Below are 27,494 nucleotides of genomic sequence, written 5' to 3'. Positions count from 1 at the left end.
TAAATAGTAATGGTGATTTTTAACCAATATATTGTGAACATGGCTAATAAATAGTAATGGTGATTTTTAACCAATATATTGTGTACATGGCTAATAAATAGTAATGGTGATTTTTAACCAATATATTGTGAACATGGTTAATAAATAGTAATGGTGATTTTTAACCAATATATTGTGAACATGGTTAATAAATAGTAATGGTGATTTTTGACCAATATATTGTGTACATGGTTAATAAATAGTAATGGTGATTTTTTTAACCAGTATATTGTAAACATGGTTAATAAATAGTAATGGTGATTTTTTTAACCAATATATTGTAAACATGGTTAATAAATAGTAATGGTGATTTTTTTAACCAATATATTGTGAACATGGTTAATAAATAGTAATGGTGATTTTTTTAACCAATATATTGTAAACATGGTTAATAAATAGTAATGGTGATTTTTTTAACCAATATATTGTGAACATGGTTAATAAATAGTAATGGTGATTTTTTTAACCAATATATTGTGTACATGGCTAATAAATAGTAATGGTGATTTTTAACCAATATATTGTGAACATGGTTAATAAATAGTAATGGTGATTTTTAACCAATATATTGTGAACATGGTTAATAAATAGTAATGGTGATTTTTAACCAATATATTGTGAACATGGTTAATAAATAGTAATAGTGATTTTTAACCAATATATTGTGTACATGGCTAATAAATAGTAATGGTGATTTTTAACCAATATATTGTGTACATGGCTAATAAATAGTAATGGTGATTTTTAACCAATATATTGTGAACATGGTTAATAAATAGTAATGGTGATTTTTAACCAATATATTGTGTACATGGCTAATAAATAGTAATGGTGATTTTTAACCAATATATTGTGAACATGGTTAATAAATAGTAATGGTGATTTTTAACCAATATATTGTGTACATGGCTAATAAATAGTAATGGTGATTTTTAACCAATATATTGTGAACATGGTTAATAAATAGTAATGGTGATTTTTAACCAATATATTGTGTACATGGCTAATAAATAGTAATGGTGATTTTTAACCAATATATTGTGAACATGGCTAATAAATAGTAATGGTGATTTTTAACCAATATATTGTGAACATGGTTAATAAATAGTAATGGTGATTTTTGACCAATATACTTTGAAAATGGTTAGTAAATAGTAATGGTAATTTTTTGACCAATACGCTGTTAAAATGGTTAATAATAGTAAGCTAATCATTATTTTTAACCAATATTTTGTAAACATGGTAAATAAACACCAAATTTAGTTTAAATAAGGTGAAAGCAAATTTAATATTAATATTTATTATGTCTTTTTTAATCTAAAGGTTTCAGGTTAAATTCCCACTGCTGGCATGTAGAATTCTACACATTACACATTGCCTAAAAAAATGCATTGATTTTATCCAGTATGGTCAAATATTGCAATGTATTAATTTAAAAATTACTGGAATAAATATTAAAAGCATTACCTTGTGATTTACATATAGTCTCAGGGGGTTCATAGGATCCCTTATTCCAATATTTATCGTACCCCGTATGGTTTGCTGATAACACTAATGGCCATCCAGTTTCGTCTTCACCTAAACTTATATACCTTGGTGCGGTCTCCTAAAATAAAAATTTTATAGTTTAATTTTTTAACAAAAAATTTGCCAAAAAATAATTTTAATTAAATTTTTTGTAACATTTGCATTTGTATTTACACAGTTAGGAATAAAATAAAAAATTTTGCTTAAAAAAAGTTTTTTTTTGTAAATCATAAAAAGGTTTAAATTTTTAATTTAAATAACCTATTTGTTAAAATACCTCTGTAATTTTTCTTAACTTAACAAGCAAGTTACTACTGTTTTTATCATCACAGACAAACTTTTGGTTAACGCTTGAGGCCTTGCATGGTCTTGAAGTTAACTAAAAAAATAAATGTTATATACAATGAAAATCAAAAAAATACAATGTCATAGTTAATAAATATTACACATGATTTAATTATATATTACTAGTTATTAGCCTGCCCTATTAGCGGTATTTTAATTGTCGTGATATGATCGCAACTCACAACCAATATTTGTCAATAATGATTTTTTCCGCACACCACAAATGGCAGTTTTATTTGTTTTGCACAAATATAAATTAAAAATTTGAAGGGCTATAAATATATAAGCACCATTATATATAGATGACAGGGTAACCATATTAATAATTTTTTTTTTATGTATAAACCTTTGGTGCAGTTGCCGCAGCCGGGTTTTGAACTTCCAAACATCTTCCAGTTTCAAGATTTATTAGGTGAAAAGATTGCCACCAACGCCACATAAATAAATTTCTGAAAAAAATAAAAATTTAATCAGGCACTTTTAATGATTTATCTACAATATAAAAAGGATAATTTATGGCCTTAACAGAGAGTAACAATTGTTACTCTAACCTAGCTTTGTACATTTCTTTTTACCTCATTAAATAAAAACATTGTGACTAATACATGGTAACCTATGAACCCACCAATTAATAAACATTTTGATTTTGTGATTTTTGCGAATTTAATCTTAAAATAATTAATCAATATATGATTATGTTAATTTAAAAAAAACGACAGAATAATTTAAAAATAAAACCCGCAGCGTTTTAATTATCTAAAAACTTACCTTTGGGGGTTAAGTTCACTAGGACACCTTCTGTACCCCCTTACCCCATTTACCGGTCCCTTGGGGTCTTCAGTTATCACTTCTATGCAAGCCTGTTTGTACTCATTCTTTATCATGAATGCTAAAAAAAAAAAATTAATAAATTTTAAAGCAACCCAATTTTGGTTTGTTCATAGTCTAAATATAAATAATATTGTATGATATTTAATGCACTGTGTTCAATTTAATATCCTAAAAAAATAAATAAATTTACAATATTTTTTAGTTATTGTACAATTTAAGGTTACATTTTTATATATAATCTAAATGCGGGAAGGCACAGCCAAAACATAAGAGTAACATAAGGTACCTCAACACAGTCTTTAGTTAAATTTTAATATTATTAATTCTTTTGCCAAATATAAAAAGTTACTTCTGTTAATGGATCTTTACTGAAAGGTAATACAACATGGAAACAGCAAGAATCAAACTCAGAACCTCATGTATTAAAACACATTATTTATATTAAATATTTTTTTATTTAAATGATATAAATTATTTACTGTCATTAGATCCTCCAGCGTATGGACAGTTAACTAATTCCTCATCACTTCCTTGCAAACAGTCTTCAAACCCATCACATACTTTAGAGCTATCTATACATTCTATTTCATCTTCATTACTGCATTCAAACTCATTAAGTTCACATGGGGATCCTAAAATAATTTTTTTTTTTATTTTTAGAAAATTTTGAAAAAATATTAAAATTAATAAAAGTTATTAATAAACACAAATTACTGTTTAGTTATTTTTAATATTTTAATGTATATAGTTAAAATATACCTTCATCACTGGCAAGGCCTTCTGTAGTAACCTCTAAAAATAACCAAAAATATATTTAACAAAAAGGAAAAAACTTATAGCCTATTATAAAAATGTTACTAAACCAATTTTTATATATACAATGGGGCTTGGTGGACCAAAATATATGTATATTGTTTGTTTAATTTTTAGTGTTACAAAATAAAAAAGAGCCATTTGTGGTGTGCTGGTAAATTATAACAGACAAATATTTAAATTTTTTCATAATTAAAAAAAAAATTGTTTACAGTTTTTACCTGTTGTCGGAGCAGGGGTTGTAGTACAATTAGTGGCAGGGTCGCTACAAGATTGTGTCTGGGTGTCCTCACCCGGACAGTTAGCTGCCGAACTCTTACAAAATCTAGCTCGATTTTGTTGGCCACCACAAAGCTGTGTACAACTGTCCCAATTTGACCATGATGACCAGCCTAATGCTAAAATACAATTTCAAATTTTTATATTTAATTTAAAAAGAATAGAAGAAACTAGGTAAAAATAATAACCGGCAGCATGGTGTAGTAGTTAAAACACTTAGCATCAGTACATGAGGTCCTGGGTTCGATCCCACTGCTTTCATGCGATATAAACAGTATAGACTCTTGCTAAGCCAACACATAACTAGCAGCTTTTAATTATAGGGCAAATATAATCTATAATATTTCAAACTCCCAGCTTTAGACTAGGACAGGGTAACTGACGCTACTCCATGTTTAGGTCTTAGAGTCATCCTCTCCACATAAATATAAAAATATAAAAATTGTCATATTAATAAATTATGACTAAGGTCACTCTATTATTCTTTAATTATTCAGCCTAATGTACCCTATGGTTAGGCTCCCTATGGTTAGATATAAAATGTCAACACTAATAAATTAATAAAAACATATATCTATACAATCAGTTAATTTTTTTTAGTAATCCAAAATTAATTATTGTAGAATAAATTAATGGAGTAATGTATTATATAGCAACACGCTTAAAAATTAGCCCTAAAATGACATCATTTTATATATTTAGTTTCTAACACGATTTCCTACAATTTAAAGTTAAAAAAGTTTTTTAATATACCTAATAAAATTTTTAATTAAAATAACACATCAACTAACCACAAACACTGCAAGTCAGTCTACAAGATAATTGGGCCTCATGGAGATAACATTTTCCCCATTCTACATAACCCAAACAAACATCTTCCATCAAATAATCAGCACATTCTGGTTCACCTTAATAAAAAAAGGATTAATACAAATTGTAACCAGAAGTACACAGCGCCTTTTTTAACTGTGACATGATTTATATCTAAAATGAGGGCAATTTTGACAAAACCTTAAGCGTGTAAGAGTTAAAATGAAGTGCTTGCATGTTTTTCATTCGACCCTATGTAACATGCTAAAAAATACTTATTCTAATTGTAAAAAGACAATAATATTTTTAAATAGATAAGCTAATAAACAAAAAATATTGTAAGATCAGTAATATCCTAAACTTCGAAGTAAATAAGGACTGACAGGTTAAAAAAAAAAATTATCAGTAGGTCATAATACTGTAAAAAATTTTGTTACAATATACTTGAAATTGCTTGTTAAAAAAACACAATTTAAATTTTGGTTACAATCTTTTATTACATGAAATTATACTTGTACTTTAAAAGTTATTAGAAATATACATCAAAAGTAAAAGGGTTTATAAACCGAAACCAGATAATAATAGAGAAAAAAAAATTTACAAATCGCACTTACTTTTTACAATTGCAATACAAAAAACAGTCACCAGAACTGTCCACGTAAATTTCTGACTAGCTTTCATGTTTAGGGTAAATATTTTTCAACATATTAATTCAAAATGACATGATTTTACATTAAAAACACGTGTTTTATTTAAACCTTTAAGATTCGATGTAAATTTTCATAACAGACGACAAAATTAAAGTTATGACAAATTTAAGCTTTAATGCGTGACATCAGCATAGAAACAATAATAATTTCTACAAAGCTATTTCTTGAATAGTTAAATAAAGCAATAAAATATTTACAAAAATTGCAATTTATGATTAAATTTATTGCAAAGCAAAATACTTAGTTTCTACGCTTTTAAATTGTAACTTTTGAAAAAGGTCCCCTTATTTTATTTTTAGCTACTAGTACAACATAAGCTTATATTTTTATCACGGGTACAATGACTAGTAGGTCAACTAAAATAAAAGTAAATTGAATATATTTAGAGAAACATTGGGTTTAATTTATAACATGTAAAAATAAAAAAAAATAAATAAAGATTTTTAAAAATGATTTTTAAAAAAATACAAAATTTAAGCAATGAAACAATGCTGCATTAACCTTCTTAAAATACACTAATGTGTATTGGCCGTTTATGTTAAATTGCAAATAAGCCAAACAACTGTTAGCAAGTTAAGAAAATTATTCATGTTTAAATACTTCGAAAAGTCATTAGGATTAGGTTTATCATTGTTTTTATTAGTAACTGTACATTGTCCAGCAGAACATGGTGAAATTAAAGATGTTGAATACGAAAATCCAGCTGTATAAGTTTTATGTTTTAATATTTTATTTTTAAAGTGTAAGATATAAAAAGAAATTTATCAATATTTTTTAAATAATTAAAATTTATATTTTTATAAAACTACCTTCGCAATTTTGAAAATAATTTTGGCAAATGTTTGACCAGTGTACATTTTCAAACATATTAATCTTTGATTCATCGTTGGTAACACGATTTATTGTCTCTGTAGATAATTTAAATAAGTTAAACTTTAATTTTTTTAAACTTTTTTGAGTACTTTCCAAGTTATAGCAAATATTTTTTAACATGTGGTTTCAGAGTTGGATTGTAATTGCCAGTTTAAAATATCATAATTCATAGTAATTTAATATTAAACTGCTGCCTATTAAAGTCTTCATAAACAAGTGTCGGATGCAGCATTTAGCCTTAGACTTGGTGTAGTGAAGTCAAAAGCCTTAACAAACGCACAATCAGCTAAACTTTTTTACCTAAGCTATTTATTGGTGTTGAATATATTCTTTTATCACAATTATTTGAATTTGAGGTGTTATATTGAAGAATGTTCAATGGTCTTGCGTCGAATCGATTTATTTTCGCATAGGCAACTAAAACATAAAAAACTTAAATGTTAAAGGTTTTATATTTATTAAAAAGAATTATTTGTTTTTTAAACGGAAGATATGTTTTTAAAGAGAAAGTGCTTTTGTCCAATAACTGTAACCTGACCCCGTTATTGGTTCTCTTCGCCACCTAACTTAAAACCCAAAAGAAAAAGATATTTTTCATATATTTTTTTATAAATTAAAGTAAACTATTTTATTGAAAAAAATATGCAAGTAAGACTAGTTCAAGCTATCACTGAACACCGAGTTGAATGTGATAACTATATTAAATGGCATATACCCTTACAATTATAGTTTTTATAAAAAATAAAAATAAATTAAAAATATTAAATACCTTTAGATATTTCTATTCTACAAAGCATAATACAGACAAATAAATTGAATTCAGTCTTGCAATTTTTGAACATCTTTTAAACGTTTTTAAATGAATTTTATTTAACACAACTTAAATCAATATAAAACACAAAGAAATATCAAAAAAAATTAGGGGAAACAATTTTTTTAAATAGTCCCTGGCGGTACACAGGCTAGTGCAATCCAAGTTACACAAATTCCAAACAAAAAAACACAATGTTCCGGTTTCGATTAGACATTGTTTTAAATTGCTATATATTTAAAATGAACGGTTTAAAAAATAATTAAATATAATTTTATTTGTAAAAAATGTTCATTTTTTGGATATTAACATTGTTTTATATTAATAACTTTATTTATTTTCAAGATGAAATTTTTCTATTTATAAAGCTTTACATAAAAGGCAATGTTGTGTGTTGTAACATATATCGGATTTCATACTACTGTTGAAATCTATTGTGCGAACTTGAAAAAACCTTTTGTTTTATTTATATATGTGATTTCACTATTAATCATATATATGGATTTGTTACAATTTTAATAGCAAGCTTTAATAATATAAAATTTATCATAAGATACAGTTTTAATACCATTGCAATGATATATGCTTATGTTATCGTAACCCATTAGTATTATTTAAAATTTTTCCCAAATCCCAAGTTTCGAAAGCGACATTTACCGAAATTTAGTTCCAATTTTTTTAAAAGTTAAATTGCATTTCACATAGCAGATTTAATCGTATCACTTTTGGTAATATTGATATTCAGTTATAGTCTCTTTTCAATTAAATTTTTAGATTTAACAGTAATGATTACGCAATTTGCATTACAAAGCTTTCTAAATCATATCAGCATGGCCTTCAGTAGTTGTAAATGATTTGTTACTAGACGAAGACATAAGTTGTGCCTGGCTGACCGGCTGGAAAATACCGGACGAGTTTTCCCTGTGTCTTCTTCTAACAAGCAATAACACCACGAGAAATATAAGCAGAAGTAACACAATACAAACTCCGACTACAACCCAAATCCAGGAATCTAAAAAATAAAATTGATTTTAAACTTATATATACTTTATCCGGCAGCGTAGTGTAGTGGTAAGAACACTTGCTACGCCACCATGGGGTCGTAGGTTTAATCCCAACTGCTCTCATGCTGTAGCGCCCTTGAGTAAGGCGTTATAAACGGTATGAACTCCTGCTGAGCCAGCACTTAATCAGCAGCATAAATACCGGGCAATTATAATCTATAATATCCCAAACTGCTAAAGGCAACTCGAGACTGGGTCGGAGTAACAGTTGTTACTCTATGTTTAAGTCGCGCGTTCGACTTTCCCACATCGAGGATAAAGTGTATACAAAAAATATATATATATAAGAATGTCTATTTTTACAATATTGGCTCTAGTTTTGCTATTCACTATAATAAAATTGTAGTGGCAGTCTTACACATTAAAGAAATACTAAATTGTAAACTTGCTATAGTAAATTTAAATTGTGCAACTTGTTGTTTTACATTAACCATCGAATTTTTAATTTTGTTTTGGACGACACTTGTAATTTAGGCTAAGGTCCTTAAGAAAATTAAAACACTAAAGTATAAGAAGTAATTAGCAAGAAACAAAAAGTACAAGTAAATTTTGGGTTGTATTTAATGCAGTCTGTTGTTAAAAATTTTTTGTTAAAACAAATTAAAAATTTCAAAAATCTTACTTGAATTAGTACCCGCTATTACCGTTGTTTCTGTAAAAAAACAAAATATAAAGTCAGTTAAAAATATGACCTAAATTTAAAACAGTTCAAAATTAACTTTTATTATTTAATATTTATTTGTTACCTCCGTTTGTGGTTTTTGTTGTAAAGGGATCATAACTTGTTGTAGATTCTGCCGTTGTTAATTCTGTTGTTGTTGATTTTGTTGTTGTTGATTCTGTTGTTGTTGATTCTGTTGTTGTAGATTTTGTTGTTGTGGATTTTGTCGTTGTGGGTTTTGTTGTTGAAGTTGTTGTTGTAGAAAAGCTTACTGTTGAAGTAGTTATGTATATTAATTTTTTAATTGAAACACATTTTTAAACGTATGGCATAAATATAGTTAGCCATATAATATTAAGATTTATTTTGGTTAAAAAGACCCTTGAGTAAGGTCTATAAACGGTATAAAATCCTGCTAAGCCAATACTTAATCATATGCAGCAGCCTAATTATCGGGCAATTAAAAGGCAACTTGAGACTGGGTCAAGGTAACTGATATTGGTATATGTTTAGGTCGTGAAGTCGACCTTTTCACATTAAAGATATTTAAATAAAAAAAAATGCTTTTTATATTATTACGTTAAAGATTTGATGTAAGTATCTCAACAACTAAATATTTTAAAAACAATAAAAGGCAACCAACCATTAGCCATGTTAAAATCCTGCAACACGTCATCACCGGATATTGCATCATACCACATACTAGTTCTGCCAAGGTAAAAACCTAAATGAAAGGTCTCACCAAATCTAAATTCAACACCAGGTAAAACTGTAACAGATTGCGTAGTTTTATGTGGTGCAATCTTGTAATTGTTGAGGTCTTCAAAGCCGTTTACATATATCTACAAAAGTAAATTTATATTTTAAGTAAAATTGGGTAGAAAATGGGAAAAAAAAATGATGGAACCATCATTTAAAAATTTAGCTAACAACGGAACAGTTAATTCAAGTTGAAGACCATCTAACCTAAAGACAACTTAACTGTTAAAGTTTCTTTAAAAAAAAAGAAGAAAAAACGTGTTTTAAAGTGATTTTGTATGGGACTTTGTCTAGAAGTTTTGCTGTCTGAGGGTTAAATTAACGTGGGACAGTTTATTTGAAATTTAAAATCATTATGTAAAATTGTTTAGTTCTGTTCTGCTCTTGATAACTGTAAAAAATCAAAAAAATAATTACTTTTATTGAGTTTGTTTCGCTCCATGTTAATGTAATATGTGTCCATGTGTTTATTTGAATACTAGAAGTTTTCAACGTTGCTCTATATATATCACCTAGAAAAATATCACTTTAGTTAAATATTAATATACAAAAGCCTAATTTTATTAACACTTTATTATGGTTTTTTGTTACCTTCACTTAGAATGATTTGTACAACAAACATATCATCAGCGCTGATGTACAAAGAGAATCCGGTAGTAGCTGATAAAAGGCCGCATGCGAGTTGATTACTGGCTATACACTGTTGCGAGTAAGTATGTAGGTTTATCCACAGTGAAAAACTAAACCCATCTAATTAGAAATTAAGAAGTACAATTACATTTTTGAATTGTGCTTAAGGATTAAAATATTATAATTAGTTAATAGAATAGGCGACGACAAAGGCTATACGTAGAATATACCGACAGCTTGATGTAGTGGTTAGAACACTTGCTACACTACATTAAGGTCCTGGGTTCGATCCCTACTGCTCTTATGCTGAAGCGCTCTTAAATAAGGCACAATAAACGATATAAACTTCTGCTAAGTCAGTACCTAATTAACAGCTTTAATATCAGGCAATTATAATCAATTATATCCCCAACTGCCTAAGATAACTCGAGGCTAGGTCGGTTAACTAATGTTATTCTATGTTTAGGTCGTTAAGTTGACCTTCCAACATCGAAGTTGACCTTCCAAGATATACACTTTTGCTGAGTCAAAAACTAATCATTAAATAAATTAATTAACTGCTAAAGGTAACTTAGGACTGGGTCTAAGTTACAATTGAAAATATAAGTTTAGACCTTAAAGTCGGCCTTTTTACATGAAAAATAAATAAATTTAAATTTAAAAAAATGAATTGTTTAAACGACTTACTTTCGCAATCCTGGAAATTATTAAAACAAACTTTTGTTCTGGGTGAATTTTGAAAAAGTAGTTCTTTGTCGTTGAGGTTTATTGAATTACCATTTGCCCACTCATAAATTTCTAGAAAATTTGAATAAATGACTCAAAAAAATAATTCCACATTTAAATTACTAAGGCTTACTTATATTATGACAGCAATATTCATAATAAATTAACCTAATTAAGAATACATTGTAATAATTGTGTGTTAAATAATTCTTTTTTTACGATTCTTATATATTCAATAACTCTATAGTGTTAACCCTATATGTAAATAAGTTTTCTTGCTTTGACTTTATAATCACTATATACATTTTGATAGATTTTTATTAATTTATAATCACGATTAATTATATATATATATTGTAATTGTTACGGTTTCTTTTGCTGTACAGTCTTAAATTGTTTAAAAGAGACCTTAAACCACTACAACTGAAATTGATACACAACTTTAATGCTGACAATTGCTTGCTGTATTTTAACTGCGCTTTCAAACACTATAAAACTTACGTTGCAACTAAGTTTTGTCACGCATGCTTTGGCAAAATTTGTTGCACTTGCAGCATTAGGCTAAAGCGTAGCTTTAAACTTTAGGCTAATTTTCTGCTAACACTGCAATTTTTTAACGCATCAAAAGTAGTATTTAGCAATGTGAAAATGGCGTTTTTTTCAAAAATATTTGCTTACGGTAGCCTTGCAAGGATGTTGAAAATTCTTCTATATTGCCAATATCTGGAAGCAGAGTGTCATTAACAATTCTATCCATAGACCAATGCACATTTGGTGTAGGTAGATTCGCATAAGCAACTAAAATAATACCATTTTAATTACATTTTTTAACAAATGGGTTTATTTTTTCTAAGTTTATGATAACCAATTTATAGTAAAAAGGCCTCCTTTTTTTGTATATGTTTTTATTCTCGATGTGGAAAGGTTGAAGGCGCAACCTAAACCTAGAATAATAGCAGTTTAGAAAACTATATTATATAATTCCCCAATAATTAACCTGCGTTGGCTCAGCAGCAGTTTATACCGTTTATAGGGCCATACTTAGAGGCGCTACAGCGTAAGATAACTGAGGATCAAACCCAGGACCTCGTATAGTGTAGGTAGTGTTCTGGCCACTACACCACGCTGGCGTAAAACGCGTACATAAAATTTCATAAAACGCGTACATAAAATTTACAATATATCTTTAATTTAAAAAAATAAAATTTAGTAGTTTAATATTTAAATAATGTATTAGGCCTACCTGAAAACAAATGAACTCCCAATAACAACATATAAACGCGAAAATTCATCTTATTTTTTGTTCTAAATTTCTTTTAAAATTTCTTGACAACTACAATACCGATATGATATTGGGTATAATAAGACTGTAGCTATGTAAAATCGCGTTAGTTTAAGTATAATTATGTGGGTTGTTGCAATATTAGGTGGGAAGGAAAATGCGCAATCTTACGAAGTGGTATTGTATTGTTATTAAGATGCATAGACATCACATGAAGTTTTAGTCATTGCTAAAAGAATAAAATTACGAAATGTGATGCAAATAATAGCATATGGTGTAATAGAGTTTCGTTTTACCAACAAACAAGCTCGTAAAACTACTGTTCTCCTGCCAAATATGGTTTTATTACCACTGGCAGTTGCCTAAGTGTGTATTATAGCATCTTTATCCATTTAAAAACAATAACATTACGGATTATTAATTTATTAAATATTTTTTTTTAAATTTGATTTGCAGTTAATGTACGTTATACAGAAACATATATTATTAGCATAATAAAAATAGAAACCAACAAGTTGAAACTTGAACTCTCTGCGTTTTTTCCCGCGCTTGTACATAACTTGTCATCGCACCAATAGTCACGTGGGCAAACTCGGCAAGACGCTCCTTTTACGTAAGGTCTTCTGTTATTTAAGTTACCGCCTGGCCCGTAATGGCAAACAGCCAACTGCCCGACTTTCCAAATTTCACCTGCTACGCTGATATCATTGCAGGTCGTAACTCCACAGCCCATATTATATGTGTCATCCCAAGCTAGTTGAATGTAGTGGCCACAAATAGCACCATCGTCGCATATATTAGTATCAAAAGTGTAATTGTACTTTTCATTGTCCCAAAATTCAACAGCGTCGCTCAAAAACTTTGAAGCTTCAATCTCAGGCATGCTAACATATAGATTTTCACCGACGTATGAGAACTTACTAGTAGTTGGGTCATCGCTATGTGAGTAAATGCACAGTCTGGAGTACATTTCAGCAGTTTTTGCAAGTTCCTCGTCCCATGAAAGTTTAAGCATGTTGTTGGCTGATGGGCTGACAATGCTTCTAGCTTCATTGTGCTTTTTTAGTGCAACGTTTCTATCTTTTTCGGTTAATATCGTATAAGTTTTAACACTTGGCGTTGAAATTACATTTACAGATAATAAACTGATAACCAACACACTATATACACACAGCATTGCTTTTGTACCAAACTTAACAACGTTGCATAGCAAAATGTTTAGTCAAATGTAAAACTTTTGTATAGCAAAATCTGTTTTGAATTGATTACATGAACAATTGAAATTTTCGGTCAAGTGTTGTTAGAATTAAACTAATTATTGTTAAGTACTGCCAAAAGCACTATAGCATACTTATACCCAGACAATACAATATTTGATAATCAATTTTGTATAAAAACGTGCATTGAAAAATCGTTATATAATATAACATTTTTGGTTTTATGCAGTATGTCAATATATATATTTTTAAATTGTATGTGCAATTTACGTTATTTAAAATTGTAATTAATATAGCCAACTTAACCTATATTAACCTTAATGTAATAGCATAACAAAAGAAAATAACAAAATTGCACAATATACATAGACTAAGTGAGTCATCAAAACGCGCACTATAGTTTTCTATTATTTGTTAATTGTAATATTACTATCCCGGATACGACGTCATAAATTAAAAGATACGTTTACCTTTTATCTGTGGGTGGTGTTATCAAAACATGTTGTTTTGTTTATTGTTTTTATTCAAAATTTGGGGTTAACCCTTTTTAATTAATTATAAAAAAAACTCAACTAGGGTAACCTTAACTTCGATTTTTAAGTGTAAAAATTTAGCGATTTTAAAATGAAAGTATTTCCAAAAATAACTATATTGTTAGTTGTATTATTGCAAAGACATATTAACCTAAGCCAGGGGTATAGTAATAGTAATAGTAAGAACGGTACCATATTACAAACTAGAATAAAACGGACGGTATTAACTGCAACATTTTTAACCAATGCTGATATAAAATTCACTGTTAACAAGCACAATGAATTCAGAAGTCAAGTTCAGCCTACGGCTACTCACATGCTGAAAATGAGTTGGGATACCGATCTAGCAAACCTTGCTTTGTCTTATTCAAGAAGATGTATTACAGCGCATAATGCGGGTAGACACGGAGTAGGTGGTTTTTCCCAAGTTGGTGAAAATATCTACATCGTTAGTCCAGCTAAAGAACCACTTGAGATACTAAACGAGGCTATTACGAGTTGGGATAACGAAAAGCACCAGTATAACTTCTACACAGGCGCCTGTAGTCGGGTTTGCGGACATTATACGCAGTCAGTTTGGGCTGAAACCTATGCTGTAGGCTGTGGCATTACTACATGCAAGGATATAAACGTGAACGGTCAAATATGGCCAACTGGACAGCTGGTTGTTTGCAATTACGGTCCTAGTGGTAACTACAACAACTACGCTCCATATGATACGGGTGCATCATGTACAGAGTGTCCAGTTTCGCATCCATTGTGCTCCAACAATCTATGTGTGAACAACCCGCTAACTACCACAAGGACCACTACTACTTCCCAATATAGTCAAACAACATCTACTAGACCGAATATCGAAGAAAGACGGGCGATAGTTTTAACTGAAAACGAAATAAATGTAGCTGTTAGTCTGCACAATGAATTTCGCAGTAATGTAAAACCTACTGCAGGAGATATGAAAAGAATAAGCTGGAATACTGGCCTTGCTACATTAGCGCAAAGCCATTCAGAAATGTGTAGAAACGAACCTAATACCAATCGTGACATAGAAGAGTTTAACTACGTTGGGGAGAATATATATGCTGAAGAATCAGACAAAGATCTAACTGAACTTCTAACAGAGGCAATAACCAGTTGGTACCAACAAAAATTAAACTACAATTATGCTACCAATGCATGTACTGGTATATGTAGCCACTATAAGCAATTGGTTTGGGCTGACAGTTTTTCGGTCGGCTGTGGCGTTGCATCATGTCGTAATTTAGTAGTTAACGGCCAATTAGGGCCTACTGGTCAATTGGTGGTCTGTAATTACGGTCCAGGTGGGAATTACGCTAGTATAAAACCCTATAAAAGTGGTGCACCATGTTCTGAATGCCCGAATTCAAATTATACATGTTCTGAAAATCTTTGTGTCAAACCATCAAGTGCACAAAATATATATTTGCATGTTAGTTTAATTTTATTCAGTATTCTAGCAGCATTTCGTTTTAGTTATATGTAAGCACTGTATTTTATTAAAACTCACTGTGTTTACGTTAATATTTTTATCATGTAGTTTATAAATTTTAATGCGGCTTATTTAATAAAAAACAAACAAAAATTAGGCCTTTTTTTGAGTATTTGAAGCTTAAACATTTATTGAATTTATAAAATTAGTATGCGTAATATCGTTTATAAAATTAGTTCTCTTTGTAATTAAGTATATAAGCAAAATTTTTTTTCAACCTGTTTATTTTAAAGATACCTACTTCTATAGTTTTATTTCGGCTAAAAATGGATTTTAACAAATATTTATTAACAGTTGAGGCTAGTGTAAATTTAAAAGATTCAAAGCTAATTTGTTTGCACTTATAATAACACGGTCTTGAACACAGCAGTCTTAAATTAACAACTATTATTCGAAATCATCTCCATCGTCCGAAGTTTCAAGTAAAGTCGAGTCGTTCCCACCACTTTCCGGGTCCGTAATACTCATGTCCCGGTGCCGACGGAGACCGTATCTACGCCCGGTCATGTTAAAACGACTTGCCAGCACCTGATCCCGGTGCCACCGGTCCTCGAAGCTTTGTAGATATTTGTCAGGTTCCGTTTTATGTTTTCGACGTAATAGATGTAACATCTATAAATTAATTTTGTACCTTATTAAAATAAATAATGTACTGTTTAAAAAATATTGGTCAGAACACTTTTTACACTACATGAGGTCCTGGGTTCGATCCTCAGTGATCTTATGCTTTAGAGGCCTTGATTAAGGCGCTATAAACGAAACGAAATTCTGCTGAGCCAGCACTTAATCAGCAGCCTTTTTTTCAAGCAATTATAATATATAATATCCCAAACTGCCAAAATCAACTCGAGACTGGATCTGAGTAACTGACGTTTACTCCATGTTTAGGTCGCGCATTCGACCTTCCCACATCAAGAAAAAAAATATAGACAAAAAAAAAAAAATAACAAAAATAAACTGCATTTTACCTTTCTTATTCCAAAATATTTTAACTCCATAAAATCCATAAACAAGCAAACAAAAGCTATCCCATACATAAAATATAGAAAAATATTTTTCTCCTAAAAAAACAAATTTTCAATTCTTTTTACAAAAAATAATATTTTACAAATACGTACCATAGGCCTAGATACAAAGCATTCTACAGACATGGGGCAGGGGTAGCCTTCACACCTGTACATTTCAGGTACTTCAAATCGGAATAAAACATATTGAAGGTAGATAAAGGTAGCCTCGATTGCCATTCGGAATATTATATGAACAATATACCTTGAATATTACGAATAAATGTAAAATATTAATATCATAAAAATTTGAATAGCAAGGCACCATTGACTTAAGAAAGGTACATTAGTTGGTATATGCCTAAAACAAAATTTTCACCCCGCCAAAATTGGAGGTTCTTTAATTTGAGTTGTATGTTCTTTAGGACTACTCTCATGCATTGGAATTATTTCAGACACTGCAACGTTTTCGCATAACATAGAAGACTGGTTTGAAGATTTGGATTTCTTTTTTCGCTTTGAAAAACAGCCGACAGACTAAAAAGTGTTGCTAGTTATAACTTGAAATTAAAAATTTTTTCTACGACACAAATATTTTAAATCAGTTAATTTTTACTAGTGATTTTTTTTCGATTCCGTTGTATTTTGGCGGTGGTTCAGGATAATTCTGATTTAATAACTGCACATTTTTACGCACCAATGTTTCAGTTGCTACATCCTATAAGGATAAAAAAAAGAAACGACAAATTTTTATATTTTTAGGTTTAGTATATAAATGGAATTGTCAATTTTTAATTAAATAGAAAAAATTCCTTAAATGTTATTTAGGTTAGTTATTAAAATTGATTTAGTTAAAGTTATTTTTACTTTTTTTTGTTAATATAAAAAAAAATTTAAATGTTAAAATTTACATAAAGAATTAAATATTTTAATTATGGTTCGAAATCTTTGATTTCGAAACATATTGTTATTGTCAGTGTATTTATTATTATTATTATTATTGTTTTTATTCTTTCTAGTCAGAATTTTGAAAGACGATAACTTTTGTTCTTTAAAACAAAAAGTTCTAAAATTTTAGTATGTTTGTTATTATCCCAACGAATCGCAAACCTCCTATTTACGACATTTAATTATCACTAATTACTAATTAATAGGTGTTTGTTTATTAAAATTTAAAGATTGTTATTAATTTTTTAAATTTTGGTCAATTGTATATTATGATATGACTAACTCAAAAATAAATTAAAATTTTAATTTTTATCACTAATTACTAATTAATAGGTGTTTATTTATTAAAATTTAAAGATTGTTATTTATTTTTTAAATCTTAGCCATTTGTTTATCATGATATTGGTAACTCAAAAATGAATTAAAATTTTGAATTTTATCACTAATTACTAATTAATAGGTGTTTATTTAATAAAATTTAAAGTTTGTTATTTATTTTTTAAATCTCGGCCATTTGTATATCATGATATTGGTAACTCAAAAATGAATTAAAATTTTAATTTTTATTGCTAATTACTAATTAATAGGTGTTTATTTAATAAAATTTAAAAATTGTTAATTATTTTTTCAATCTTGGCCATTTGTATATCATGATACTAGTAACTCAAAAATGAATTAAAATTTTAATTTTTATCACCAATTAATAAATTATGGGTGTTTAGTGATTAAAAATTTAAAGGTTGTTATTAATTTTTAAATTTTTGTCAATTGTATATCATGATATTAGTAACTCAAAAACGAATTTAATTTTTGTCACTAATTACTAATTAATAGGTGTTTGTTTATTTAAATTTAAAGATTGTTATTAGGTTTTTAAATTTTGGTCGGTTTTATCTTATAATATTTATAATTCGAAAAAAAATTAAAAAATAATTCTTGTTTGTTTTTTATATTTAAATGCTGGTTTGTTCATTAAAAATTAAAGTTCGACATTAAGCATTAAAAATTTGGTATGGTGTATTTTATAATATAAGTAATTAAAAAACATATTAGAAAAATAATTTTCGTTTATTTATCATATTTAAATGCTTGTTTATTTAATAAAAATCAATTTTAAGAATTTAAAATTTACTATAATTTATATCCTAATATCACCAACTTAAAACTGGGTTAAATATTAGTTTTTGTTTGTATTATATATATAAATGCTTGTTTGTTTATTAAAAATCAAAGGTTTGTAATATTCTTAGTTAATGTTTATGCATGTCTTTTTTTATTTATAAAAATTTATGTTAAAAATAATCAAATATTTTCGAACCATATTTTATTTATCAAATAAATCTAGTTATTATTATTATTGACCTGTTGTTGCGCATCTTTTTCTAATTTTTCGCGTTTTTCTTTTGTTATATTTAAAGCATGCATGGCCCAAACTATAAAAATTATACTTGGTAGGCAGACTAAAAGTATCTTAAAACAAAAATTAAATTTTAAAACTAATATAAGTTAAAAATAAAATGTTATATAATTATATTTACATTTGCAATTTAAAAGCTAATACTTAATTTAAATAAATTTTAAATATTATTTATAAAAATAAATTAAAATTTTTCGCCAATTAATAAAAATAACAAAAAATATAAATTGAAAAAAAATAACAAAATCAAAATTATAATTTAAAACATGCAAAAATTATTGAATATTTATACACAATTTTACATTATAACATGACATTAGTCATTAAATCCGATTTCAAATACATAGTAAATACCACAAAAAATTACAAAAAGTTTTAATAAATTTGATATTTAAATAACACCTTTAAAAATCGTATTTAATATAAACTGATTTTTACGTACTTGCATTGCCCAAAATCGAATATGGGAAATTGGACTAAATTGATTAAAACAAATGTTATCACATCCTGGCTGCAAAGTATTGCAAATAAATTTCGACTGCTCGTCACTGTATACCTGAAGTTATAAGAAAATATTATGTATTTAAAAAGACACATTAGGGCAACAGTTACATTAGTTTTGGAGTTCAACTATAACAAAGGTCGGCTTTACGACCTAAACATAGAGTAACAACAGTTACCCCGACCCAGACTCGAGTTGCCTTTGGCAGTTTAGGATCTTATAGATTATAAATATCCGCTAGATAAGCTGTTGATTAGGTGCTGGGTCAGCATGGGTTAATGCCGTTCATAACGCTTTACTTAAGAGCGTTACATGATAAGAGCATACGGGAATCGAACCCAGGACCTCATGTAGTGAAGCCAAATGTTTTGACCTTTACACCACGCTGCCGGTGTACTCAAAAATGTTTATTTATAAATCAACTTAAATTTACCTTATCTCCAACGCTTAGAACAATAATAACACGAAAAACAAACAAAAACGAGAACCAATATTTTCCAATTAAAGTTGAATGGGTTGCTACTTCACTTAACAATTTCTCTAACATTGACCAACTCATAATGAAATTTTAAACTTGCCTAAAATAAAACATTCTCATTATAAAACTTTTTTAAATTCATATAAAAAGTATAAACACCTGAACTATTACTTGTTTTTTTCCTTTTTAAATGTAAATTTTACGTGTAACTGTTACTACCAGAACAATAGTTATCGATATAATAATGCTAGCCTAACCTTTAAATAGCCCAAGCATGTTTTGATAAGTTAGTAAGCCTCGCCTATTGATACAATTTCTATTATTATTATTAGTAAAATTATTATTCTAGCAAGATTTATTAATAAAATAATAAGGTTTATTTACTTGAATTGGGGTTTTATTTAATCAATTTTAAAAGGGTTTTAAAAGTACTTTAATAAATTTAAAGACAATAATTTTTTTATCTTTTGAATATTTAGTCTTTATAACTTTAAAACTGAATGTGCTATAATTGTAAACAGCTTAGCGCATAGACTTTTCAATTTTTTGCGTCATCTTTCCATACACTTTTACTATTTTAAATTCATGCCGCTTAAATTGATTCCAGCTTCAAAAATAAAAGTTTTAAACCACCCCGCGGGCTCTTGAGCGAACGACAGTAATTTAAGCGTTTTCAATCATATAAGTACATGTCAATATCATTATAATAATGACACCTAACTTATTGTCGGTTATTTTATATGAAAAACTTGTTAAGTTTGTTGATATAGGAATTATAAAAACTTGACCGGTATTAAAGTGGTAGTGATGTGAAATTAAATACATCAGTTTTGGAACTATTATAAAAGTAGTAGTTCAGAAAAATTAAAGTTTTAAGCCAATGAAATTTTGGGATATTATAATTTGCATTTTTATTTGACTACCTAAAAAAATTAAGGAAAGTTTGAGAGAATTAAACTTTTTCTGTTTCAGATAATAACTTTCTTTTTTCTCTCATTTTTCTTTCTTCTTTTATTCTCTTAAATTTTAATTTTTTCTCTTTTGCAATTTCTTTTTCAGGATCCTAAAAAATAATTTATATATTTTTACAAACAAAATAAACTAAAAAGAATAATATAATATTTTACCTTTCCTTCCAAAATTAAAGCTTTTCTTTTATTTACTTTACGCTTGTCCCCAAATTTTTTATTTTCAAGCATCTAGTAAAAAAAAGATATTATTTTAGTATTTAAAAAAACAATTATATTTAATTAAATAAAAATTAGAAATTTTAATTACTTACTAATTCAGATTCTCTTTTCATTACATTAACTTTTGTTAAGATTTTGACAATTTTATCTTCATCTATTTGATATTCTTTTAACTTTGTGTCTAAATTCATTTAACAAAAAAATAGAATTAATAAAAAATCTGTTATTTTTTAATTTTAGATAACATAATTTACATAATGTAGTAATTTAAACACTTGGCTATACAACATATGGTTATGGGTTCAATACCAAGTGCTTTCATACTGTAGCATCTTTGAGTAAGAAATATCAATGGTATGAAACAAATCGAAGGATTAAAAAAGTCAACTTAAGACTGGGTCAGGGTAACAAATTATACACTATGCCAAAGCCATGAAGTCGACCCGAAATAAACAAATAGAAAAAAAAACTAACTATGGGTAAAAAAATTAAAACCATCAAAAAAAAGCAATTTACAAAGATAATTATAAATAAACATTTTACCAAAAAAAATTTTTTTTAATAGTATTTATTTAACAGAAATAACAAAAATAAAATTTATCGGTAAAAATAACTTTAGCAGAACAAGTAAAATTAACTTAAGAATCCACTTACTTATATGTTCCTCTATGCTTTTAACTCTATCAATATCAAACTGAGTAACAAGAGATATCGACATCCCACTTCTACCTGCTCTAGCAGTCCTTCCTACTCTGTGAATATAATTTCTTGCCATTCCCGGAATATTATGATTTATTACTACCTAAAAATATGATTTTAATATTAAAAGCTAAAAGAATATAAGTTTTTCATGACAATCTATGCCTTTGTAATATTATAGTTATTAGTAGTAGTTAACTTCCTACACTACATGAGGTCCTGGGTTTGATCCCCAGTGATCTTATGCTGTAGTGATCTTATGCCCTGAAGTAATGCGCTATAAACGATATGAACTCCTGTTAAGCCAGCACCTAATCTGCAGCAATAGCAGGTAATTATAATCTATAATATTCCAAACTCTAACTCGAGTCTGGGTTGGGGTAACTGATGTTACTCTAGTTTAAGTCGCGGATTCGACTTTCTTACACCCAGAACAAAGATATATATCAAAAAAGCTTCATTATTAATAAATCTATTTTTACGATATGGGGTAATGGATAAAGCACTAGATGATTTCAAAATCAATTTTATATTTCTTATTTTATTGAAAATAAAAAAAGTTAAAAAAATATAATACCTGTACTTTAGGTATATCTAAGCCCCTGGCAGCGACATCGGTAGCAACTAAAATTTTAGTTGTGCTAGATTTAAACCTGGACAATGCTGCCAACCGGTGGCGCTGTTTCATTATTGAATGTAACACCACGCATTGGAAACCAGCTTTTTGCAGCAACATACCTAATATTTGACAGTTTCTAATAATCAAAAAAATATTTGAGTTATAAAAATAGAAACAAATTAATTAACTTAAAAATTATTTGACAAAAAAATGAAATAAAAAAACACCTTTTTTAACCTCAGTATGGGTATATAAACTTTGTGACCCAAACATTGGTTAACATTAGTTACCCTGACACGATTTAAAGTTGCCTTTGGCAGTTTGAGATAGAATTGGTTGTAAGAGCTCTCTTATTAAAAGCTGCTGGTTACGTGTTAGCTTAGCAGGTATTTACAGAGTTTATAGCACCTTACTTAAGGGTGCTACGGCATAAAAGCAATAGGAATCAAACCCAGGACCTTTAACCAGCATTTAAAATTAACAAACGCTACTGCTCTGTATTGACCAGTTTTATTTAATTTTTTTTTCTTTTTTAAAGCTGTAAAGTTAAAACCCTTAACTTTACTAAACAAGGTCCTGAGTTCAATTCCCACTGCTTTTAAGCTGTAGCGCCAATTACTAGTTCGTTAAAAAAACAAAACAACTCCTGCCAAGTGAAAAACAATCAGAAGTTTAAATATTAAGGAATTTTGATCAATAATAAGCCAAACTGCTAAAGTCTAATCAGGACTGGTTCAGAGTAACAAATGATATTTATATAATGGATGTAAAGTCAGCCTTTCTATATTAAAAAAATTAAAAAATAAATAAATACAAAAAAATAAGGTTTACAATATTTTTAAATAAAGGGTTCTATAATCAAAGACAGTATAAATAAGAAACATAATTATTTAAAAAAAAATTTAAATTAAATATAGGTGAATAAACTATATAAATTAAAAACTTATAACACATAAAACATACTTGCAAGTTTTGGTAAATATCATGATAGAGTTATTCTGGTTTTTCTCCAGTAAATCCTTACAAATATAAACCAGATAACCATCTTTAACATGCTCTGGTATTAATATGTAGCGCTGGTCTAACTGAGAAACTGTCGAAACTCTAAAATTAAAAATATAATTAAAAATAATTTTCAATTTCTTGTTGACAATTTTTTTAAATTTTCATAATTGTTTTTTTTTATAAAACGAATTTTCATAGAACAATTTTTTTTAATTTTCATAAAGCAATTCTCTCTCTTAAAATTAATTACCAAGCAGGCAGCAAGAATTAAACTCAGTACCACCAACAAAAATAATAATCTATTTTAATAAACTTTAAATTTTAAAGTTTAGTGGACTATATAACAAAGTTAAATCAAAATTGATCAAAATTTACGTTGTTTTGGCTTCCCAGAAAAAGGGTTGTTTAGTTGAAAGCGATTTTACTTCATTTAGGGTTTCAGTTAGAGTTGCACTAAATAACAAAGTTTGCCTAAAAATAAAGTATAGAAGTTATATTATTTTTTTTATTTTTTATTTATAAAATTTTCTATTGGCAGCATGGTGTAGTGGTCAGAACACTTGTCTTCACTACATGGGGTCCTTGGTACAATTCCCACTGCTCTCATGCTGTAGCGCCCTTGAGCCTTAAGTAAATTTCTGCTAAGCCAATATTTAATCAGCAGCTTAATTATCAAGCATTATAATCTATAATATCCCAAACTGCCAAAGGCAACTTGGGACTGAGTTGGGGTAACTGATGTTACTCTATGTTTAGGTCGTAAAGTCAACCTCACCAAATAGAGAAAAAATAAATTTAAAAAAATTATAACAAATGATGTGATTATACAAATATTTTTTAGGCTTTTTATGTACTTAAATAAAGTCTTATGCATTACCTTTCTTTTGGCAAAGCATTAAAAATCACATTTAAATCTTCAGTAAAATCTCCATCTAATTTATCAAGTAATCTATCTGCTTCATCCAGTACTAAAAATCTAAATATTAAATTAAAAAATGATAAAATTAAAGAGTCTTCAATATGCACAACTATAGAGCATACAATAAGTTAAAAATCTAAATGTGACAAAAAGCTTAAATCTATATATAATAAAACTTATTTATAGCTATGTATGTACAATTTGTAGCCCGCAAAATAAAAAACTGCCATTTGTGATACGGGTAAATTATTGAGAGAAAATATTACCACAATCTGTGGGAAGGGCTATCTACTAGTGAAAACTAATTTTTGCAAAATCTAAACTTAATTAGCAGATTAATTATCAGGCAATAAATAAGAATATCCCAAACTGCCAGAGTCAACTTGAGACTAGGTCAAAGTAAAAAATGTAACTCAGTGTTTAAAATATGAAATTGAACTTCCCAAATCAAAAATAAATAAAAAAATGTGCTATACTTTTAGCTATGTAAAGACAGTGGAAGTTTTCTCAAGTTGCAAATATTTATATAATGACGTAATTTAATTTAAAATTTAATTATTTTGTATTGCCTACTTTATTTTGTTGAGTTTTATACTGGATGAGCTTCTTAAATGATCTGCTAATCTTCCAGGTGTTGCAATAACAATATGAGGTTTCTTTGCTAACTCTGATGCTTGTGTTATCATATCTAAACAAAATTCAGTCTTCATTAAAAAAATTATATATATTGTTATAACACTTTTTCTGACAGTTTTAAAAAAATCAATTTAAGGGTATATACTGCTTTTCTACCATTAATATTGTCCTTAGTATGTATATGCAAGCATATTGAAAATTAATTCTAAAAAAAGGCCAAAAAAAAGACCAAAAAAATTCTATTTAATGAAGCTATGTAAACAATATGTATGTCCAACTTATAGGCCAATAAAATAATTAAAACTGCTGTTTTTGGTAAATTAGCATGAGCAAATATTAGTTATAGAGTTGTGACTACGTTATGACAATTAAAAAAAAAATGACTGTAAGGCAGGCTATAAACTACTACTTATAAATACCTAAACAACTAACATAGAAAGTAATAATACATGGACTTACCCATTCCACCTACAACAACACTTCTTCTTACATTAATAGGTTGACCAATAATTGCAAACTGTTCCGATATTTGATATGCTAATTCTCTTGTTGGGGTAAGAATTAAACAAAACACCCCATATGGATCTGCTGATAGTTTTTGTAGAATTGGAAGAGCAAATGCAGCAGTTTTACCACTTCCAGTTTTAGAGCATCCAAAAACATCTTTACCTGTAATGTAAGTTTTGTTACAGATTAATTAAATTTTTTACCAAGACTCTCAAGTTGCCTTGGCAACAAGTTGCCTTGGCAGTTTGAGATATTATTAATTAGAATGCCAGACACTTCAGCCCCCGGACACTTCGGCCAAAATTTTTTTTTCAAAACAGCGGGGAGTTTTTATTGGTTGTTACGTTAATGACATATGTTGGTTTTTGGAATATTTGATTTTTTAAAGATTTTTGTTTCAAAAACCTTTTTTTAAAACGAAAGAAAGATGGGTGCTTTTGGCCTGCAAAATTTTATGACTAACATATGTCATTAACGTAACAACCAATAAAAACTTTTATATATACTGTACTTTATGCAAAATTTTATTTTGAATATCGGTAAAATATGGTCTTACGCTGACTTCATACACGGGAATTTCATCGCCGACTCCCTGCCGTTTTTTTGCAGAACAAATTTTTTGGCAACTCTTTAAACGTTTTATTCTTTGTGTTTTAGTATATAAATTTATATACATTAACACGGGCAATAACTAATAACATATTTATGCACATTCCTCAGTGTAAAAAATGATTAATTAATAATCTATTTTCTTCAAATATCGTTTAGAAAGACGGCCCTATTTCGCAAAACACGTGATATCATAATGCATCATCGTCTTGTGTCACCTAAAAGCGCGCACTTTCAAAATAAGTTTTTTATAGGTTTTAGTTTGTAAAATTAAAAAATTGACACGGGAAAAGAAAGATAACATATTTATGCATAATCCTCAGTGTAAAAAATTAACGCTCTATTTTCTTCAAATATTGTTTGGAAAGGCGGCACTATTTGGCAAAATACGAGATATCATTATGCATTGTCCTCTGTCACCTAAAAGCGCGCGCTTTCAAAATTAGTTTTTTATAGGTTTTAGTTTGTAAAATTAAAAAATTGACACGGCAAAAGAAAGATAACATGTTCTTGCACATTATTATTAAAAAAAAATATTAATTTACTGCTTATTTTGTTTCAAATACTGTCTAAAAAACTGTATATAACTACGCAAAAATAAAATTTATCGCGGTAATTAAAATGCAAAATCCCCGCTGTTTTGAAAAAAAAATTTGGCCGAAGTGTCCGGGGGCCGAAGTGTCTGGTTACCATTAATTATATTCGCCCAGTGGGAAAAATAACAGTTGGAATCGAACCGAGGATCTCATATGGCAAAGCCTAGTGTTCTGACCACCACAACAAACCACTTATTTTGTTCTCGTCTTAGTTTTATTAAAAAAAACTTTTAGACTTTAATATTTTAAAGGCATTTGTAAAAATTGTAAATTTAGACCGCAGTCAGGCAGTGGGCATTGGACTCGAAGCCTTATGCTGTCATGTTGTGGTAGCCAATGAATGTTTTAACCACTGTCAGTGGCAGACTATTAGCTAAAGTTGAACAGTCTAACAAAGGTTATGTAAAATACAAATAAAAAATAACATGCAAAATTATTCAAAAAAAATATTACCTTCTAATATAGGCGGAATGCAATTGTATTGTATAGGAGTGGGTCTGTTAAATCCTAATGTACTTAAATGATCCAACATCCATTGATTTAAAGGTAAATCCGAGAAAAAACCCTCGTTTTCCATAGTCAAATAGTTAAGGGAAAAAAAATGTTTACGTTGTTAAAAAAAAATAACGAAGGCATGGGCGGAAAAATGCGGAGTAAATAAATCCCCAAAACGCGGAAAAAATTATTTGAGGCAAGGGGTCCCATTTTTCTTTAAAAACTGCAAAATTCACTTTAAAGAAGACGATTATTTTTTATTTTAAATATTTATAACGTTTTCTTTCATTAAATTTGTTATATAGTGTAGTGATTAAACCACATGGTTTTACTACATGGGGTTGTAAGTTTGATTTCCACTGCTTTTATGACCTTAACTAAGGCATTACTTGTAGCACCAGGTTCTGTTTAGCAAAAAAAACAGTTAAAGGGCTAGGCTAATTTATGTTT

The 27,494-nt window shown here is 28.3% G+C and overlaps 7 protein-coding genes across 7 annotated transcripts in view; 1 reads left to right on the top strand and 6 right to left on the bottom strand.

Moving 5' to 3' along the window:
- Nucleotides 1-5,325, bottom strand: part of LOC145753507 (uncharacterized) — a 71,129-nt gene extending 65,804 nt beyond the window's left edge. The window contains exons 1-9 of the mRNA XM_082569910.1: nt 5,259-5,325; nt 4,626-4,742; nt 3,777-3,953; nt 3,502-3,534; nt 3,222-3,374; nt 2,680-2,800; nt 2,258-2,360; nt 1,844-1,945; nt 1,507-1,645 (exon numbers count right to left, since the gene is read on the bottom strand). Of these exons, the coding sequence (XP_082426036.1) occupies nt 1,507-1,645; nt 1,844-1,945; nt 2,258-2,360; nt 2,680-2,800; nt 3,222-3,374; nt 3,502-3,534; nt 3,777-3,953; nt 4,626-4,742; nt 5,259-5,325 (1,012 nt within the window). The remainder of the gene's footprint in view (nt 1-1,506; nt 1,646-1,843; nt 1,946-2,257; nt 2,361-2,679; nt 2,801-3,221; nt 3,375-3,501; nt 3,535-3,776; nt 3,954-4,625; nt 4,743-5,258) is intronic.
- A 213-nt stretch (nt 5,326-5,538) lies between these two features.
- LOC145752516 (uncharacterized) lies at nt 5,539-7,091 on the bottom strand. Its single transcript, XM_082568815.1, has 4 exons — nt 6,997-7,091; nt 6,528-6,644; nt 6,164-6,262; nt 5,539-6,057 (listed from the first exon to the last, which is right to left on the bottom strand). The coding sequence occupies exons 1-4, from the start codon at nt 7,067-7,069 to the stop codon at nt 5,888-5,890; spliced, it is 459 nt and encodes a 152-aa protein (XP_082424941.1). The 5' UTR covers nt 7,070-7,091; the 3' UTR covers nt 5,539-5,887.
- Nucleotides 7,092-7,482: 391 nt separating this feature from the next.
- Nucleotides 7,483-12,262, bottom strand: LOC145752515 (uncharacterized). Its single transcript, XM_082568813.1, has 9 exons — nt 12,122-12,262; nt 11,557-11,676; nt 10,840-10,950; nt 10,114-10,272; nt 9,940-10,034; nt 9,407-9,605; nt 8,849-9,034; nt 8,725-8,754; nt 7,483-8,050 (listed from the first exon to the last, which is right to left on the bottom strand). Exons 1-9 carry the CDS (start codon nt 12,168-12,170, stop codon nt 7,854-7,856), a joined length of 1,146 nt encoding a protein of 381 aa, XP_082424939.1. The 5' UTR covers nt 12,171-12,262; the 3' UTR covers nt 7,483-7,853.
- Nucleotides 12,263-12,593: 331 nt separating this feature from the next.
- Nucleotides 12,594-13,374, bottom strand: LOC145752420 (peptidase inhibitor 16-like). Its single transcript, XM_082568706.1, has one exon. The coding sequence runs from the start codon at nt 13,335-13,337 to the stop codon at nt 12,627-12,629; it is 711 nt and encodes a 236-aa protein (XP_082424832.1). The 5' UTR covers nt 13,338-13,374; the 3' UTR covers nt 12,594-12,626.
- A 627-nt stretch (nt 13,375-14,001) lies between these two features.
- LOC145753506 (uncharacterized) lies at nt 14,002-15,414 on the top strand. Its single transcript, XM_082569909.1, has one exon. It carries the CDS (start codon nt 14,002-14,004, stop codon nt 15,412-15,414), a length of 1,413 nt encoding a protein of 470 aa, XP_082426035.1.
- Nucleotides 15,415-15,807: 393 nt separating this feature from the next.
- LOC145753022 (gap junction Cx32.7 protein-like) lies at nt 15,808-19,850 on the bottom strand. The gene is made up of 8 exons (XM_082569403.1): nt 19,725-19,850; nt 19,232-19,345; nt 18,735-18,842; nt 17,041-17,142; nt 16,804-16,961; nt 16,539-16,689; nt 16,389-16,481; nt 15,808-16,032 (listed from the first exon to the last, which is right to left on the bottom strand). Exons 1-8 carry the CDS (start codon nt 19,848-19,850, stop codon nt 15,808-15,810), a joined length of 1,077 nt encoding a protein of 358 aa, XP_082425529.1.
- Nucleotides 19,851-20,165: 315 nt separating this feature from the next.
- Nucleotides 20,166-27,153, bottom strand: LOC145752115 (putative ATP-dependent RNA helicase DDX49). Its single transcript, XM_082568331.1, has 11 exons — nt 27,003-27,153; nt 25,297-25,506; nt 24,775-24,889; nt 24,160-24,258; nt 23,658-23,753; nt 23,241-23,381; nt 22,236-22,413; nt 21,614-21,761; nt 21,052-21,140; nt 20,897-20,968; nt 20,166-20,832 (listed from the first exon to the last, which is right to left on the bottom strand). Exons 1-11 carry the CDS (start codon nt 27,124-27,126, stop codon nt 20,722-20,724), a joined length of 1,383 nt encoding a protein of 460 aa, XP_082424457.1. The 5' UTR covers nt 27,127-27,153; the 3' UTR covers nt 20,166-20,721.
- Between the last annotated feature and the right edge of the window lie 341 nt (nt 27,154-27,494).

Source organism: Corella eumyota, chromosome 5 (assembly GCF_963082875.1).
Source record: "Corella eumyota chromosome 5, kaCorEumy4.1, whole genome shotgun sequence".
Classification (NCBI taxonomy): Eukaryota; Metazoa; Chordata; class Ascidiacea; order Phlebobranchia; family Corellidae; genus Corella; species Corella eumyota.
Note: the sequence above shows the minus strand (reverse complement) of the source record. Positions and strands in the feature narration are given on the sequence as shown.